General features: G+C 44.5%; 1 protein-coding gene across 1 annotated transcript; it reads right to left on the bottom strand.

Annotated features, from left to right (window-relative positions):
• Nucleotides 1-300: 300 nt before the first annotated feature.
• On the bottom strand, nt 301-15,281 carry rilpl2 (Rab interacting lysosomal protein-like 2). The gene is made up of 12 exons (XM_062380943.1): nt 14,801-15,281; nt 8,514-8,658; nt 6,969-7,087; nt 6,594-6,869; nt 6,281-6,469; nt 5,286-5,452; nt 5,121-5,210; nt 4,730-4,817; nt 2,655-2,963; nt 2,419-2,570; nt 1,215-1,337; nt 301-747 (listed from the first exon to the last, which is right to left on the bottom strand). The coding sequence occupies exons 1-12, from the start codon at nt 15,092-15,094 to the stop codon at nt 726-728; spliced, it is 1,974 nt and encodes a 657-aa protein (XP_062236927.1). The 5' UTR covers nt 15,095-15,281; the 3' UTR covers nt 301-725.
• Between the last annotated feature and the right edge of the window lie 870 nt (nt 15,282-16,151).

Here is a 16,151-nt window from a genome sequence, read left to right as displayed (position 1 = left end):
TCTTGCTCCTCTTTGCTTAATTCTTCCAATCAAAACAAATCTACACAGAGAAGTCATACATTCGAATTCTGGCTTAGGACTTGAATAACAGTCAATTATCAGTTGCCGTTGAACCTTGAACTCTTTACCGTGGCACTAATTTTCAACAGTGTATGACTTCACGTGATGCTGTAGTTAGTGGCGAGTGTGTGTCCCCTAAAATTTGTCCTGAATAAACATGGAATCGGATGAGAAGTAAAAACCTGTAACACCATGGAAAGTTATTAAATATTTAACCTGTGTAAAAAAAACACCTGAAAATTTATTAAAATTCGTATTTTTTATGTTTTGGGGGTTTGGGTCCTCCGTCTGTGTTTGACAGCTGAGTTCATAGAATGTTTTTTAGTTTACACAAATTCATTTCAATCCTACAGATAACTTAATTTTTAAGTTAATTCATTCAACATCAAAAATGATCTCCAACAGCACCCAGATAATACTTTTCCAGTTTAATTTCCTTCATTAAACGTTTCACGCAATATATATATATATTTCTGCTACGTCAACTCTAATTGCATAAACCATCTCAGGTTAAAAGTACCAGTATAAAACACAGTGCTTGTTAGACTGACAAAATACACATTGTAAAAAATCTTCAATATAAAAGTGGTTAACTGATGAGAAGAACTGTGCCGACAAATCCCGTTTGTCTTCTCCGTGGTCCGCTCGTGTGAAAAGCCTTTGTCTTATTTCCGCCTGAATGAAAACCTATAAAAAGAAAGAAGCCTGGTTAGTTTAAGTGGCACGTACGTGGGCCTACTGCTGCTGGTGGGTGAACGTGGAACATTGATGTGAAACTGGCCGGGGGTGAGAAACCCCAAAAAATAACAGAGTCACAGCAGATTGTAATTACTGACAGCAGTTTGGCGAGACACACAGCCAGTTTCCAGCTTCTCTCTCTCTCTCCCACAAACATCCTCAGCATCAGCATGAATTCATTTGGTCACAAGCAAATCATTAGCAGCCAGGAGACGGGCCGTGAGAACAGTCTTCCTCTGAGCTCACTTCAGCATCATGTGGTTGCTGCAGCAGATATTCTTGAACCCTTGCCATCAGAGGTGTACAGCTAAAGATAATGTTTTACTAGAGACAAATGTCATAACTGCGTTACGGTGCCTTTTTGGGATTTCTTCTCATTACTTATTGTCACTGAAGGACTCCAGCCTGATACTCACAGTTTGCTTATGGTCGTCTTCTCCTCTTTTGCATTGTTTATCGTGGGTGGACTGTGCTCTGTGGCTGCCGGTGTGTCTAGATCCACCTCCACCATGGCTGGCTCGGCCTGCGGAAGGATCCCACTGCGGAAGCAAGGAGTGATGTGGCTTTTTAAATCAGTCATCCTAATATCTGGCATTTTCACATCCATGGTCAATGTCTGCACTTAGAAGGCCGATTGACACACAAACACACAAAAATTCCCTTTCTCCTCTACATTTGACAAAAGTTGAATCTTATTTTTGCGTGATGGACAAAACTTGAAAAGAAAAGGTCCAGGGTTAGTTAATGGAGTTTATGTGTCATTTTTTTTACTTCAAATTGCATTTTACCAGATGAAAAAACAACAACAACAATAGCAGCACAACAAAATACCAGCATAATATATCTGCCATCGACCGTGGTCAAACCATATCTGTCGACCTCTAGAGGAAAGCACAGATTTTGGTTTACTGTGAATATTTTGAGTTGACGGAATCAGCCCGATCAAGTTGAAACTATTTGGGAAGGTGAACTGTGGCTGATTTTTTTGTAAGATTATTTGTAGTAGTATTGTTACAACAACAGTACTACAGTAGTAAAGTACTACAGTACTTATAAGTTAGTATTTACACAACGATACAGTATAATTCTCTAACAGGGTCAGATAATACTTGATATTGGTGTCCATTTAACCAGAAAACAACTCTTATTTAATAGCGTTTTCATTTTCACTTTTTCCCACATTGAGAGATGACCATGAGGTTTTTTACAAAGGTTCTCATTGATTTCTCAGCGAATAGCTCATTGATCTAGATGAAAACAACCAGGACTTGTATTTATGCGTGTGTGCAACTTGCTGCCGATCGCTATAATAATCCAGGTGTGAGTTTATATGTAGTTTCATGCAGATCCTGTTGGACATTGTCGAAGGTATAAACAAGTCAAACAAAGAAGCACAATCCAGATGAACATTTTCACAGATTCACAATCACAATCTCCTGCAGCACAACACAACACTACAGGCCTGCATCACATCCTGATATATGGTCATCAGTAAGGCTGCAGTGATTTATTAGATGACACTATACTATACCAAAGATAATCTGATCTCATGATTGTGAATGTGGGTGGACGAGACGTGGCACCATTCAACATAAGGACAGAAAAGGCTCAGCTGCTCACCTCTTGTAGAGCTGCAGCTCCTCCTGAGCCACCAGGAGCTGCGCCTTCAGCTGGTTCCTCTCCTGCAGAACCTCCTTCAGCTCCTGCATGGTGAACCGCGGCCGGTTGGGGTCCGTCAGGTCCACCACCAGCTGGTTGGGCCCCGCAGTTTGCTTTAAAAACACAGGGGACAGGAATCATTCACTGTGTTAGACCAGTGCGAGCTGATGTCCCGCGGACACTCGGCGGAGTCTCACCGTGCCCTGGCCGGTGGAGCTCTCCTGGACGAGCCGGTCCAGCTCCGTCTTCAGGTTGTCCCGCTCCATGCGCAGCTCCTCCACGGAGAGATTGTACTTGTTCACCAGGGTCTCGAACATCTCCAGCACGCGGACGATGCGGAACTGCAGGTCGGACACCTCGTCTCCCGTGCGGCTGACCTTTAACAGATCCCGGCCGATCACGTAGGAAATGTCGTAAACATCCTCAACCGTGAGCTCGAACGCGTCTTTCTCGAAAGCCAGAGCGGGAGAGGACTCTTCGCCGAACTCCATGACGGAAGCGACGAGTTAACTCAAGGGAAAGTTGACTTCTCTCCAGCAGCGACTCCTCACGGGCTGCGTCTGTCTGCCCGGGCCGGAGAGGAGGACTTCTCACAGGCTGAAGAAGGTGATCCACTTCCAGAGGAACCGCACTTCCCCCCCACCCCCATCACTCACCCGCCGATGGCGTCACTCAGAGGAGGGCAAAGTATCCTAGCGACAGGTGAGCACAAAGATCGTCTGCGGGTCAAGAGGACTCCCTCCTCGCTCCTCCGCGGCCGCCCGGGGCCTCCTGTTTTTCTCGGTGTAGAGTCGAGTGTGTGTGCGACAGCTCTCACGTTGATCTCCTCTCTTCAGCAGGAAGTGTTCCTCCATCAGGTGAGAGAGCACGTGGTGTCTCTCCTGTTTTATTTCTCTCAGTTTACAGTTCATATTTTCAGAGCGACATGATCCAGGAGATATTCAGATATGAAAAATATATACAATTTAATGGTGCACCGGTCATGTCACTCTACTTATAGTGTTTGCACTATTTCTAACAGAAAATAACTTTTTCAAATTTGTGTTCATAGTACAGAGTGTTCATTTTCCTCATACCTACACTTGCCTTTATAACATTTCTATACAAACCACTACAGTGAAAGGTGTATATAATGTACATCTTTTTTTTAAATAGCTTTTATTATCTTGTCTAACTCATTCTTACATGCTTGCTGCTGTAACAACTGAGTTTCCCCTGTGCGTTGATCAATAGGGGACAATCAGATTCTGTCTGGGGCCAGTGTCCCCCTTGTGCCACCCCTAGATCTGCCCCTTTCATAATGGAATCATAAACAGAAACACTAGTAGTTAGTTGAATCTAACAGAAACACTAGTAGTTAGTTGAAACACTAGTAGTTAGTTGAATCTAATCTAATCTCGCACAATTGTCTTGGGAACATGCATTTGATACACAGTCTGATACACAATAACAAATACAAAAGTTAAATAAAACTTTATTTCAGAACAAACTTTCTTTTGCAGATGCACATACTGATAGTTGGGAAATATTCTATGTTGAAACATATTTCCTCCGGGCCTCGCCCCCTCAGCTCCATCGTCATATCACTACTGCAAAGACTCCAAATGGTGGTCTTCTTGTTCAACATATTTTAGCCTCTTTTCTGGATGGTGGGGGGGGGGAGACATGTCGCTCATCTGTCTAGGGTGTGGTGCAGGGCTGTAATACTGTACTGTTAATAACATACTGTGTTTTTAGAGGGAAACAGAGGAACATGGTCTTTAAGCTCAATTTCGCTGAATATTGAAACCAGACTCAAACATCTTTGATAATACTTCTGCATCTAATACATGTTAACATCCCCTGCACATACATGACACACCATCTCCCATCACCTTCTGGCAGCCGGACCCATTTCTGACACCTGATGTTATTATGAGTCTGTGAATATTCAGTTTATACATCATTATGTAGCACTACGATTTTTGTGCCGGGAGAAAGTGAGAACATTGAATTCATTGTTCTAAATAAAGTGACAAGTGGTGACTTTTTTTTAAGAAGTTACTAAACCCTTAGAGGTCAGGTCATGAATACAAACAAGAGTTTCCAGGTTGAGCCCATTATCTAGTTTTTTAGAACTTAGGTTTACCAAGGTAGCGACAATGTTACCAAAATGTAACAGTAAAAATTCCAGAGATTTGGTTTAAAATCAGCAAGTAAAGCGGCAACTAAGCCAATTCTTAATAATGTCTGCTGGCAAACAGAGAGATGTATGAGGATAAATTTGCAGTCATACAAAGGAAAGTCTTCTGATTGGCAACAACGTAGGATCGTCTGTGATCAAACCAGCTGCCACCATTGGCATTATAGCGGTGAAGATCCTGTCCAGAGAGGAACATGGGAAAGGGGTCGGGGTGACACAGCAAGACGAAAAGGACAAGAAGCATCAGAAACAATGTTGTGATCGGTTTAATGCTTTTCAACCACAGCGTACTCACTACTAACACATCACACAATATAAAAATAAGTAATATCTGATCTTATTCCTATCGAATGATGATGTTTTTTCAGAAGCATTATGGTGGCAAACTATATAAATGTTGTCACATAAGAAACGAAAACGGGGCCGAGAGGTGAACCTTTGTAGATAAAGAAATGTGTGTCATGTCCAACTCATTACTCACAAGCGCCGGATTCCTGATTCAGTGGAAGTGGAGCATGGTGGAGGAGGTGAAGCACAAACAAAGGGGCTGGTGTCATCCTCAGACTCGTCACTGCGGGGATATGGAAGGGGTGAGCGTTATCGCCATCAGTGTTATGAAAATTTGATCAACTTAACAAAAATAGACCTTTTGTAATACGCCAGGTCTTCCTGCAGCACAAACACTTGGGCCTTGAGTTCATTCCTCTCCTGCAAGACGTCCCGTAGCTCCTGCAGAGTAAAGCGAGGCTTGTCCGAGTCCTGCTCCGGGCTGTCGCTCTGCTCCTCCAGCTCTGTGTCAGCTGGCACCTTCTGCTGACAAATCACATTTTGACCATTTCTCTCAGCACAGCATGGACAAAATGACACAAACAAAAAACAATGAGGAGCTGAGGAGTTCTGCAACAGGCAGATAATTAGAAGCACAATCCCAACGTTTGTTTCTGTAAATTGATTTATCAACTGCCTAAAATAACTAAACCAAGGCAAAAAAAGTGCTGTCTCATAATGTTAAACAAAGTAAAAAGAAAAAAGCCCATTCATCCAGATCCGCTCTAAAATGGAATGGGTTATTTCCTGGGTCATGAGCCACACCACAACAAAATGTCATGGAAATCAGTTCGGTATTTTTTTAGCAATCCTTTTGACAGGCAGATAAACAGACGACAATAAAAACCTAATCTCTTTGGTGGAGGTAAACAGTTTTTTGCAAATGTTTAACGGGATACAAAATGCATTCAACCTGCTTGTATGGCCATAAACCCTCCGCCTAGGCCCAACAGACCCCTTATAAAATTCACTAGATCCAGACTTTAATTTGGATCTGGGCACATTTGTAAATATAAGTCCTTTAAATATGCCCAATTCTTTTAATCAAGATTCATGAATCAACCACATGTAGGGAAATGCCCGATCTCAAAGTGAGAAAAAAGTCCTGGGTTCCTCCCTGATCCATACCACATATTTCCATCAAGTTTTGTGGTAATCAGATGATTACTTTTTGAGTAATCTTGCTAAAAAAAAAAATGGAAACAGATGTAAATATCCTTTGCCTCTAACAAAGGACTATGACTTACTTCTACTTAAACAATGGAGAGATGCTGAATAAATCAGATTCATGGCTAGACCTGAGGAAGATGTTACCAATAACAAAGCTGTCACCTCCTCATCTTCGTCAGCCTCTTCCTCGTGGTTTCCTCTGATAGATGACCTCTGGAGGATGGAAGGACTCCTGTCGCGCTCAAAGCAGTTTTCCATGAAGCCAGGGTCCCCTCCACACTCCACCCACACTGACTTTGGTTTGATGGTGGTTGGTGGCGCTGCCTCTGAGGGCTGGAGTTCGTACAAGACAGCCACTTACAAACTAGAAAACCAGCCAGATCGAATGAACTACAGCCAAATAATTATTCCAAACTTATTATATTAATGTTGAAAGTAAGCTTTTTCTTATATGTACCGTCATCTGTGGTGATGCAGGCAAGGACCTTCCAGATTTTGTAAGAGAGGACCCTTCGACCTCAGAGAGCTCTCTCTCCAGCTCCATGTCTCGGAGCTCCTTACTCAGCCTGGTGACCTCCAGCTGCAGAGCGGTGACCTCCTGCTGCCGTGCCTGGGTCGCAGCCTGCAGCTCAGCCCTCTGCTGGATTAGTGCCTTGCCCTGCGCTTCCATCACTCCTATCCTGTGACGAAGGTCCTGGTTGATCCTTATCACCCGATGCTGCTGCATCTGGAGCTGCAGTCGAGGGAGTTTCAGTTCAAGGATAAATCATTGTAAACTTAATTTTCTATCAGGAGCCATTATTTGTGATGCATGTGGTCGAGAGCTCCTCACCGCCTCAACGTCCTCATTTCTCAGTGTGAGCTCATGGTCCTTCGCTCGGATTTCATCCCTCTGCTTCTCCACTAAGTCTTCCAGCTTCTTCCTCAGACGTCTTTCTTTTTCTGACATTCCTGCAGGTATAATAAAATAAGAGCTGACTAAATAAACAGGGAAAAAGTTGTGGTTTGAATTTACTTTTATCTGTTTTGTCACCTTATTAAACCTATTTTATACAATGCCATTCATGTAACCCCAATTCTATTTGATTATCTCAATTATTCTGTTAATTGGTTAATGATTGCATGACATTTCAGAAGGTTTCTTAACGACCATATTGTTGAAAATGTGCTATATTAATATAGTTTGTAATTATTTTGTCATGAGTATTTTTACAGTCAAGAGTGTTTATTATCCGAATCACAAAATCTTTTAAATCTATTCCATTTGAGACTAGCAGGGAGTGTTCTTTAAAAGCTCAGCTATATGTCTGCGTTTTGACCGTGGCCCTGAGAGATAGAGTAGCTGCAGCCACCGTGCAGGTCAAAAAACAAGAGCTATATTTTTGTCCGCTTCAAAAATAGTCTCCTTTGCAATACCTTGACTGCCTCTCTGCACAGCCTCCTCTTTCATGTCACCACACAAGCATTCTGCATGCCCACTGTACAACCCAGTGTGACTGCCCAGGGTAAATATGTGGAACGTTCATTCACACATGTGGAACATATCAGATCTCAGCCGGAACCAAATGTATTTAGTCATCACAAGATACAGTGCAACACAACTTAGAGTGCAAGACTTCGAAAAGCAACAAGACTACATTATGTGTTATCTTCTGTTGTTATTATTATTATCACACTAATTTCTATCATATAAAAAGTATAAGTTAACTTAAAAATGTTATATTGCTTTTATATTTTTCCAAAATATTTTTATATTTTTGTTGATTGACAGTGCATTCAATGCCTGGCTGAAAACCAGAAACACAGTCTCACTGTGGATTGGTCACATCATGGACAATGCTCAGTTTGCCTATAAGGCTTTTCTGAAATTGTCTGCTCGTGGGCATGTGGATGATGTTTTTACCACACAATGGACCTAAAACTGGAAGACGACAAATCTCTCATGATAGAATGTAGAATATGCCAACAAAGATGTCAATGAAGAATGACAACGAGATTCCGGAGCTTTTTATTGGCCGATGTGCTGTAAACAAAAACACAATGCTTTTCACAGCTGCATTAAATGTCATTTCCTGCCTCCTGAATGCTCGACTCAGGTACCACACCTCGCTTCAATGTTCCTGTTGTGAACGAGTCTGACTTGGACTGTCTCCTGCTGTGGTCTTTATATATGAAAGAAAACTCCAGATCATACTTTTTCAGTTCAAGTCTGAAAACAGCATTTAGCTTACTCTGGCTTATCAGATAAGTGCATCCCTATCGATGTATAATGTGAAAATGATCAATTGAAGGAAAGCAATTTGTTAGATTATTCTTAAATTATGTTATAATGTATTTGTCAAACCCTGGTTGAGAAACCTCGCTGCAGAAGACCTACCCTCCTGTTTGTGCAGGTCTTCCTCTGTGACGGGCGACTCTTTGAGACTCACTAACAGCCTCTTGTTCTCCGCCTGAAGCCGAGTGATCTGAGGGAGCAGGTCCCGTACCTCACCTCTCCACACGTCCTCCACCAGCTCCAGCTCCTGAACACATACAGAAGATATTTATTTCAAATTTAAAAACAACAACAACCTCAAAGTCATGGGCCTGCACACGGTGCTCGTGAACGATACGGATATATTGGCTGATTTAATACTTGTGATATATAGACATATAATTGAGGCTTGAAACGTATATTTATTTACTAGCCCCTAAACTAAATACCTAATCCTAACTCTAACCTAAACACTCACACACACACACACACACTGTTGTTAAAATGTTACTATTGGAGACGATCTGATACATTTACATTTTTTCTGCTGTTCCCTGGCTATTCCAGTTTGAATGTTGACAGAACCCCAAACAACAATAGTCTTGTTTTGGAGTCATTTGATTTGTGTGTTTTTCTGTCCGTGTGCTTGCTCTGTGAAATAAGCTTCTCTCTTGCCGTCCGTCTCCGCTCTGGGGCAACGGCCCAAGCTTAAGACTGTTGCCATGGAAACACCAATGAGCGTCAACCACACAGGCCGAAGTTAAGGTTGGGTGGTGGGCAGAGCTGGGGCACTTTCAGATGTGCCCCCCCGAAATCTGCTAGCAACTTGACTGGTCCAAGTCATAAGGCCCTTAAGTCATGGCCAGGTTAAACCAGTAGGGGGGTCCTGGGGCAGATTCATTGAATTACATCTGTTTCTGCCATTTCAAACTAGATGTGTTATTTATCTTAATTTGCATATTATAAATTGTGGTCGAGTGACATCACAGGTGATATCACAGGTTAAAGTTTTGCCTCCGATAAAAAATGTTTCACATATTTTATATAGATTCGTAACTCATATCATTCTCAGCCAAACTGTTTACATTTCTGTAAACACAACGTAAGAAATATTTAGAGTGAAAGAACAACCTGCTTTTCAAATGTTAATGTCATAATTTATTGGTCACTGAGTGTTGCAGCTTGCTCCAGAAAACACTCTGATGTCCTTCGAGAAGGCGGTGGAGGCAGGTCTGGTTACCGACGTCACCATCAGGTCAGTGGGAGTGAAAAGTAATTCTACACACCTTACTGTGATGATAGCTGTTGTGTTGTCATAGTTACAAAACCGGACCGATACCACGGCGGCCATGTTTACCTGGGCCGAACTGCAGAGCATGAACGCCGGCTCCTGGTTTCTTTCTTTTTGTCGCACAAAACGCACAGTAGACAATATAGAGAAGTGTTTTTATTATATAATATTTTAGAATATATAGCTGTTAAATTAACAGCTATATATAACTGCATTTGTTACATCTCTAGGCAGAGATGGTGATTCTCCTTTTGGTGGAGGACGTCACTCGTGTGGTTCTTTTTCTTTTCCGTTGCTGCGTCGTTTTCCTTTTCTACATTTTTCTTATCTGAGTTCTCCTGGTGCAATGCGACCTCCTCCGTAACCTTTGCATGGCCGGCTTCATCTTTTTATCCTTCGCCTTTTGTCCTCGCCCGCGAGTCATTTTCTCTTGGTTCTACAGGTTTAACCACAGGAGGTTCAGTCGTCTGTTCTTATTGGAGCAGCGTCGCCTCTTGGAGCTGCGTCGCTTCTTGGAGCCACTTCGCCTCTGGGAGCTGCGTGCCAGCGTTGCCTCTGGTAGCAGTGTCGCATCTGGGACCAGAGGTGTCACATCTGGGAACAGAGGTGTCGCGTCTGGGACCAGAGGTGTCGCCTTTGGGAGCAGCGTTGCGTCAGGGAGCAGCAGCGTCGCCTCTGGGAGCAGCGTGGCCTTTGGGAGCAGTGTCGCATCTGGGACCAGAGGTGTCGCATCTGGGACCAGAGGTGTAGCATCTGGGACCAGAGGTGAAGCATCTGGGACCAGAGGTGTCGGATCTGCGACCAGAGATGTCGCCTTTGGGAGCAGTATCGCCTCAGGGAGCAGCATCGTCGCCTCTGGGACCAGAGGTGTCGCATCTTGGACCAGAGGTGTCCCATCTAGGACCAGAGGTGTCGCCTTTGGGAGCAGCGTTGCGTCAGGGAGCAGCAGCGCCTCTGGGAGCAGCAGCGTCGCCTCAGGGAGAAGCAACGTCGCATCAGGGAGCAGCAGCGTCGTCTCAGTTAGCAGCAGCATCGCCTCAGGGAGCAGCAGCATCGCCTCTGGGAGCAGTGTTGCCTCTGGGAGCAGTAGCGTCGCCTCAGGGAGCAGCAGCTTTGCCTCAGGGAGCAGCAATGTAGCCTCTGGGAGCAGCGTCGTTGCCTCAGGGAGCAGCAGCGTCAACTCAGGGAGCAGCAGCGTCGCCTCAGGGAGCAGCAGCGTCGCCTCTGGGAGCAGCGTTGCATCTGGGACCAGAGGTGTCGCATCTGGCACCAGAGGTGTCGCCTTTGGGAGCAGCGCTGCCTCAGGGATCAGCAGCGTCGCCTCAGTGAGCAGCAGCGTTGCCTCTGAGAGCAGAGGTGTCGCATCTGGCACCAGAGGTGTCGCCTTTGGGACCAGCGCTGCCTCAGGGATCAGCAGCGTCGCCTCAGGGAGCAGCAGCATCGCCTCAGGGAGCAGCGTCGCATCTAGGACTAGAGGTGTCGCATCTGGGACCAGAGGTGTAGCCTTTGGGAGCAGCGTCGCCTCAGGGAGCAGCAGCGTCGCCTCTGGGACCAGAGGTGTCGCCTTTGGGAGCAGCACTGCCTCAGGGATCAGCAGCGTCGCCTCAGGGAGCAGCAGCATCCCCTCTGGGAGCAGCGTCCCCTTTGGGAGCAGCGTCGCATCTGGGACCAGAGGTGTCGCATCTGGGACCAGAGGTGTTGCATCTATGACCAGAGGTGTCGCCTTTGGGAGCAGCGTCTCCTCTGGGAGCAGCGTCTCCTCTGGGAGTAGCGTCTCCTCTGGGAGCAGCAGCGTCGCCTCTGGGAGCAGCAGCGTCACCTCTGGGAGCAGCGTCGCCTCAAGGAGCAGCAGAGTCGCTTCTGGGAGCAGCGTCGCCTCAGGGAGCAGCAGAGTCGCCTCAGGTAGCAGCAGCGTCGCCTCAGGGAGCAGCAGCGTCACCTCAGGGAGAAGCATTGTCGCTCCCAAAGGCAGTGACGCCTCAGGGAGTAGCAGCGTCGCCTCAGGGAGCAGCAGCGTCGCCTCAGGGAGCAGCAGCGTCGCCTCAGGGAGCAGCAGCGTCACCTCAGGGAGCAGCGTCGCCTCTGGGAACAGCGACGCCTCTGGGAGCAGCGTTGCCTCTGGGAGCAGCGTCGCCTCTGGGAGCAGGGTCGCCTCTGGGAGCAGAGTCTCCTCTGGGAGCAGCGTCGCCTCTGGGAGCAGCGTCGCCTCAGGGAGCAGCGTCGCCTCTGGGAGCAGCGTCGCCACTGGGAGCAGCGTCGCCACTGGGAGCAGCGTCGCCTCTTGGAGCAGCGTCGAATTTGAGAGCAGCATCGCCTCTGGGAGCAGCATTGCCTCTGGGAGCAGCATTGCCACTGGGAACAGTGTCGTCTTTGAGAGCAGCATCACCTATGGGAACAGTGTCACCTTTGGAAGCAGTGTATAAATTGGAAGCAGCTTTGCCTTTTATAGCAGCGTCTCCTTTGATAGCAGCTATCAAAGGCGACGCTGACGCTGCCTTTGATGGCAGCGCTATCAAAGGCGATGCTGCTATCAGAGCGCCGCTGCCTTTGATGGCAGCGCTATCAAAGGCGATGCAGCAGCCATTGAGAGATTTGACCTCAGAAGCTTCTGATTTCAAGTTTTCTTTCTGCGTTTCTTTCTCATTGTCCTCTGTCTTTGGTGGAACCGGACCAGCAGCTTTGTTGGGGTCTTTGTGGTCTTCATCTGATGAGCTGTCAGACTTTTTAGCTTCATCTGGAATTAAAGGAAACTGATAAAAAATTTACAACGATGAGTCAATTGAGTACCAACTGAAACCGGAAACAAAAATAAAGAGCATCAGCCTCAATTTGTCTCTTTAACTTTTTTATTATTCTCTTCTTAGGCTTTTAATTATGAATTTAACTAGAAACAATCAAAATATATGAGGTAATTTCCCATCATGTGTCTAAACGTTAACTATTCACCCTCCGGTTGATTTAGTTTCTTAAGCTGCTTGAACTGTTCAGATGTTAAGACTGAAAAATAATGTAATATCACTATGAGACGTATTTCAGGAAGATTTGCTCATCGTGATTTCACAGTTGAACATTTTATCGATTTTTTAGATTTCTTTGAGTTTTTGTTCTCTACCTGGTTGAATTAGTTGTTGATAAGAAAACAAACTGTGAACTTGTCCTGATCATTTTATTGTTTTTGAAATACGTATTTTTAAACCTCCCTTATTCAAAGCTTTCTGTCACATTTGGTCATGTGATCATATTCAGGAGGACAAACCTTCATCATCATGAAGGTTTGATTCTTCATTTTCATCTTCATCTTCATTCAGACCCGACCACTCCTTATGACGTGACTGAAAGTTCACGTTCAGTTTTGTTTGGCTACTGTTGGTTTGTTGTTTTCACAAATGATTCCAGTCTTGGCGCTATTCTGGGTTTGACCTGTAAACTGGACCTTGACTCTGTCTCATAGTGGAAACCCTTTTCACCTGTTATCTAATGGGTTTGTGATGTTTTTGTACATTATTACTATTTCTGTAAATTCATCCAGCTTCACTAGTGGACTCAAAAAGACTTGCTGTGTTTTAATGCTGATCAACGAAGTGATACGCTTGTTTTAAAGGAGCAGGAAATCATCCCATACATATATTTTTGGTTCACAGCCCTGAAATCTTCCTTTTTGTGTTGTTCATGATTTGATTGTGCAGCAGAGCTTTTACAAACACTCAGTGGAGTTTCTACATTAGTGGGTGATACGATGTTTTAAAAAATTATCGTGACTTAGTCCAACACCAACATTTTCGTCTCGTGTTGTCAACAAGTTAAAATAGATTTAGTCATAGTTTTATATTTTCAAAGATCCGTCTTTTTTTTTGGCGTGACAAATTGGATGTGTGGCGTGGGGGCGTGTGAAAACATGCAAAAGCGTGTGTCACACGACGAAAGCGTGAGAGTTGGCAGCTCTGCGGTTTGATCTTCGGTTTCCTTTCCTGAAAGAGAAGCTAAAGACATCTGTGCTCCCATTTCTGTGGTGAGTCAAGTTAGGCATTGTGTTGGTAGTGATGAGCAGGTACCTGTACATGGCTTGTAAGTTTAGCCCCACTAGCCTGCAGGCGATGCTAACGGGGCCGTACGGAGTTATTGACCCGATATGAACCGACATGATCCGGTCCACCCAGTGGGGAGAAGCGTCAGAGTTGATGAGGATGAGTGTGTTTGGAGAATAAGCTCCACCACGTAAGATATCTAATGGTATGTAAAGTTGTTTCACTCGCCAACCCATTTGACTTGACTAAATTAAACAGATTATTATTCTGCAGAAACAGATTTACTGTAATCAACTGAAACTGGAGTATTTAAAGTCACATCTGCATTTTAAGAGCAGCTGTTTCAAGTAGCATTACGTCTCCTAAAGCTCTTTATTCAGAGTATTGATGATGACGTTGATGTGAAGCTAATGTTTTTACTTTGTTGCAATCATTCAACTTTAATGCTGTATTATAGACAACATCTTTGTGTCGTGCTGAGCGCTAAAGCATGTGAATTGTATTTGAAATAGGATTTCTGCTCCCTGCTGGCACTCAAAATGCAGCCCATAGTATATGTTACTGGTCTATATAGGCCTACTGCTTATAATAATCAATTACCTCTATTTTTGTGATGGTGACATGACGTCATACAAAATTGCCCCACCAGAAATTTCAGGCTAAATACGCCACTGTCTCATTCTTAGTTTCCAACAACTTATGGAATCTCAGCAGTCAGGAGGCCGAGACAGGTCCAAAGCGTATTCCCCTGAGGAGGAGGCCTGACAGGTCCACCAGGCCCTTTAGGATGAAGACAATCATCAACGAAGCTAATGTGAACTGAAGGGGTCAACATGCGTGTCCCGACCCCTACACTTGAGAGAGAGGGGTGTCGTCTGAAGGTGACAGGTGAACTGTTACTACTTGGAACAGAGAAGTAGAAAGGTACCGTGGTGCTAAAGGTAAACAAGGAAACACACTTTCCTCTCTGCACAGTCTCACATTGATCAGTTCTTGTGCCACAGATTCAGTGTTTTTGTGCAAGAGGAGCCTGTGTTAATGTACACGCACACACACAGACACACAAACACATACACGCACTCTCACACACAGACCTTCTGGTGCCTCCTCTCCTGCTCGGACTTGTCGCTCCTCTCCTGCCTCAGTCTCTCCAGCTCCCTCCGCAGCTCCTCGGCCTCCTGTCCGGCGGCTCCCCGGCTCACCAGCGCCTCAAGCTGCTCCAGCACCCGGACCACTTTGGGCACCAGCGCGACCAGCGACTCGCAGCCGAACCGGTCGATGATCCGCTCGAACTCGTGTGCCAGCACCGCCGCTATGTCGTACACGTCCATGACCGTGAGCTCGGCGGCGGGTCTGTCCAGAGCGGACATACTCCCGCATGTGTCCATGTCTGTCCTTTGCTTTACACCTCCAACATGTCTCCTTGTCCCCGGACAACACTCGTTTAACGTTTTCCGTGAAGGCAACTTTGTTGACAGTTGAAACTTCACCAACGTCCCCGAGTCTGATGCTGCGTTTACGGTCCCTGCAAAAACTCGTATATGTCACTATCTAACGTCAAATATTACCAATGTCTCCATAGGTCAACAATGTTCGGACCGCGGACCGGATCCGGACCCAGACGCCTTTCAATATGGACCCAGACCTATTATTAGATTTTGACGGACCGTTCTGCGCAGCTTTTCACCGTATCTATGGGGGTCTTTTAACCTGTGCAGCTTTTTATATCTTGGCAGCAAGCGGCAGCAAGCGGTTCCCACTTTTTCTCACTGAAGAGAAAAGTTAAAGCGGTTTAATTGTTGATATTGAGATATTTTATATATCTAATGTAGTTATATATTAAGAAAAAGGAAGACAATGGGAAACTAAAACTGAATCTTTTTATATTTTCTAAAATTAATCCCTTCATTTTAAGATGCCTTTTTCAAAATCTCTTTACTTTTGAATGCAAACCTTATTTTACTTATTTAACAAGAAAATATATTTTATTGTGAGAGTACCTTCCAGTTCAATGTTACAATTAATAATAAATATTGTTGAAATACGATTGAATTGTAATTTCTTTATTTTATTTGACAGACACTGATGTTTTCGGAACTTTGCTTGAGTAAATTCTCTCACTGGACCTCTTTGAATATTAATTTATAACGTCTGTGTTAGTGTGTGTGTGTTTGTGCTACTGTGGGCAATGGGCAGACAGGCAAATAAAGTATATGCAATATAATAGTACCCGCGGTAAAGACAGCTTATAATGAAAATACATTTGACATATTTGAATGGTTAATTTATTAAGTTGATCATTTTTTCACAGTAATTATACCAGTTGTAATCATAATCTGTGAATAAAAGTCTGATATGGTTCACCATCAGGACAAAATATTCATCCAACAAAAAAATCTGCACGTGATCATGTCGTTATTGATAAAATCTTGGATCAAATTATTT

Source organism: Platichthys flesus, chromosome 3 (assembly GCF_949316205.1).
Source record: "Platichthys flesus chromosome 3, fPlaFle2.1, whole genome shotgun sequence".
Taxonomy (NCBI): Eukaryota; Metazoa; Chordata; class Actinopteri; order Pleuronectiformes; family Pleuronectidae; genus Platichthys; species Platichthys flesus.
This window is presented reverse-complemented; position numbering and strand designations above follow the sequence as displayed.

Excerpts from the sequence above, each read along its gene's own strand:
- rilpl2 (XM_062380943.1), bottom strand. The coding sequence starts at position 15,094 with ATGGACACATGCGGGAGTATGTCCGCTCTGGACAGACCCGCCGCCGAG. Across the intron at positions 5,453-6,280 it reads AGGTGACAGCTTTGTTATTG|CAGAAGGTGCCAGCTGACAC; the intron begins GTAACATCTTCC and ends GTGATTTGTCAG. Across the intron at positions 1,338-2,418 it reads GAGCTGCAGCTCTACAAGAG|TGGGATCCTTCCGCAGGCCG; the intron begins GTGAGCAGCTGA and ends TTGCTTCCGCAG.